The sequence below is a fragment of the Rattus rattus genome, chromosome 4, assembly GCF_011064425.1.
Source record: "Rattus rattus isolate New Zealand chromosome 4, Rrattus_CSIRO_v1, whole genome shotgun sequence".
In the NCBI taxonomy this organism is placed as follows: domain Eukaryota; kingdom Metazoa; phylum Chordata; class Mammalia; order Rodentia; family Muridae; genus Rattus; species Rattus rattus.
The window spans coordinates 60,876,952-60,879,912 of record NC_046157.1 but is presented as its reverse complement, the minus strand read 5'-3'; the positions used below and the strand labels follow the sequence as shown (position 1 = coordinate 60,879,912).

Genomic DNA, 2,961 nt, shown 5'->3' with positions numbered 1-2,961 from the left:
TGACTAAAACTGGGGGCTTGTTTATCCCCCAATGGATGCATTCACAACAGAACTCCTGTGCCTAGATCTCAGGGGACATTGTAATTGGTAATCCAATATCTAGAAGTCATCTATGAAGGTACATACATTCAAACATTGCTAAAAAGTTGAAACAGGGGTTGGGGATTTAGCTCAGTGGTAGAGCGCTTGCCTAGGAAGCGCAAAGGCCCTGGGTTCGGTCCCCAGCTCCGAAAAAAAAAAAAAAAAAGTTGAAACAGGTTATATTTCTATAAAGTGTGTGTGTGTGTGTGTGTGTGTGTGTGTGTGTGTGTGTGTGTGTGTGTCTGTAAAACAATATGTATTAAAGTATAAAAAGGTAATGGAGTTGGAAGCAAGGGGCATGGGAAAAGAACTGATGGGAGGAAAGGGAAAGGGAAAATAATGTTATCATATTACAATCAAGTTTTCTAATGTAATGAATTTTAAAACAAGAGCGATAATAAAAACCAAGTGGATTTGTAAATTAATTCAAATGTAATGTCTGGTTTATTTTCTAACTAGAATATAAAATTTCCCCTACTATCTTCCACTTAAACTTATAATCATATATTTCAGTTCTGTTGTAAGACATTTAGTTCTCTATATCTGGCCTCCATAAGATAAATACAGTTTTATTATTTAGATGCTCTCCAGGGTTATTCAATTTTTACAAAATGGGAAAATACCATTTTATCAATTTATAGTATAACTCCAAATTGAGTATGTGCTCTTGTATTTTATTTTGAGTTCTGCAATATTTTATTTCTTTATATTCATCTGTACTTCAAATATAATGCAGTTTTGCCCCAAATAATGATTTCTTTCTTTTTCTTTCATTACCAAAGATATTTTGTTCAAGTTCTCAACACAAATGAGTTGTTTTGGCTTTGAATTACAGAATTAAGTCCAAACTAAAATATAAAAACAAATAGCTTCTGATTTTTTGTTTCTTTGCTTGTATTTTCAAGACAGGGTTTCTCTGTTGGTATTTCATCTGCAGACCAGTCTGTCCTCGAACTCACAGAGATCCACCTGCATCTGCCTCCTGAGTGCTGGGATTAAAGGGATACATGGGCACGCCTGGCTCCCTTTTCAGTCTTTAAGGGTCTACCAGGCCAGGCCCTTCATGGCCTTTACTTAACTTTTCCCCATTTCTTATCTCTCTTGGCCTTCAGTTTTTTTCTTTGCCTCTGGTTCATCCATACCAGGTACTGGCCATGCTGGCCTAGAAGAGTCTTTTTGTTTCTCTCAATTTCAGTTTCCATTTTCATATTATCCTTTTCATCATCCGTGTCATACAGCATTTCTTCCTGGCAATATTTGTGTACCACCACAGTTGTTATTTCTTTAGTGTCTTTCATTAAAGCATCACCATCAACTTTGAGAATACTTTTAAATTTATAGAGCTCCCTTGGCACATTCTTCTTTCTTTTCTCAGCACTTTTCCACTTACTCTGAAAGCTTTTAGCCATGCTTTACCTGAGAAACATGACCACACTCCTTGAGTAGGACACCAACCTAATGATTAGACTAACTCTTAATCTACAAATCCTGATGATCTGCTTAATTTAATTTATGTGGTCTTCTATTTAATCTCTTTGAAATTTTTTAATTACTATTATTATCCTTAATCTTTTATTTACAGTGTAGTCCTTATCCCCCTACTGGTCTGTCCTCTGACAGTTCCTCACCCTTTCCTCTGCCCCCTTATCTCCAAGAAGATGTTCACCTCCACCCCACTCCCACAAGGCTTCTTCACTCCCTGGAGTCTCAACACTGTCAAGGGTTAGGTGCCTTTTCTCTCACTGAGGCCAGACCAGGCAGTCCTCTGCTGTATATGTGTCTGGGGCCTCATACCAGCTAATGTATGCTGCCTGGTTGCTGGCTCAGTGTCCGAGATATCTTGGGGTCCAGGTTAATTGAGACTGTTAGTTTTCTTATGGTGTCACCCTCCTCCACAATTTCTTCTAGCCTTTTCTTAATTCACCCACAGGAGTCTCTGACTGAAGAAAAGGCCATCCAGAAACTGCCCCACCTTGGGATCCAACCCATATGCAGCCACAAAACCCAGACACATGCTGATGCCAAGAAGTACTTGCTGACAGGAGTCTGGTATGGATGTCCTGAGAGGCTCTGTCAGAGCCTTACTGATTCAGATGAGGGTGCTTGCAGCTAACCATCGGACTGAGTTCTGGGGACCCCCATGGAGGAGTTAGAGAAAGAACTGAAGGACCTGTAGGGGTTTGCAACCCCAGAGGAAGAAAAACAATAACAACCAACTAGATATCCTAGAGTTCCCAGGGACTAAACTATCAACTAAAAAGTACACACATAGAGGGATCCATGGCTTCAGATACATCTGTAGCAGAGGATAACCTTGTCTGGCATCAATGGGAGTAGAGTTCATTGGTCCTGTGAAGGCTTGATGCCCCAGCATAAGGGGATGCTAGGTTGGTGGGGCAGGAGGGGGTGGGTGAATTGAGAACCATCCTTGTGGAGGCAGGGGGAAGGGTGTGGAATTGGGAGGTTTGAAGGGGAAATCAGGAAGAGGGATAATATTTCAAATGTAAATAAACAAAATAATAAATAAATAAATGAACAAATATAATAAAATAAAATAAAAATATGTTATTCATGTCACTGCTATACCATTTCCCCTAAAAGGTAAAGTGAAAAATTCTGCAAAGCATAGGTAAATGTCAGTAAAATATTTTTGAATACTATAAATCTTTTTGTAATTCTCTGTGTCTCATTATTAATATTGTTAATCAATGACTATATGAATATACTGCTGATATAATGTATTATTTCAGCTGGAGATTTAATAGATGGTCATAAATCATTAAAATTTGCTTGGGACAGTAGAAATGAAGCATAACCATATCAAAATAACAGCATTATGCTTGGTCAAATATTTAAGAATGTAGTAGTTCATAATGTATA

The 2,961-nt window shown here is 38.3% G+C and overlaps 1 protein-coding gene across 1 annotated transcript; it reads right to left on the bottom strand.

Annotated features, from left to right (window-relative positions):
- Window positions 1–1,151: 1,151 nt before the first annotated feature.
- Window positions 1,152–1,490, bottom strand: LOC116898366 (protein LLP homolog). The gene has a single exon (XM_032899679.1). It carries the CDS (start codon window positions 1,488–1,490, stop codon window positions 1,152–1,154), a length of 339 nt encoding a protein of 112 aa, XP_032755570.1.
- Between the last annotated feature and the right edge of the window lie 1,471 nt (window positions 1,491–2,961).

Bases quoted from the DNA above. Each gene is read 5' to 3' on its own strand.
- LOC116898366 (XM_032899679.1), bottom strand. From the start codon at position 1,490: ATGGCTAAAAGCTTTCAGAGTAAGTGGAAAAGTGCTGAGAAAAGAAAG.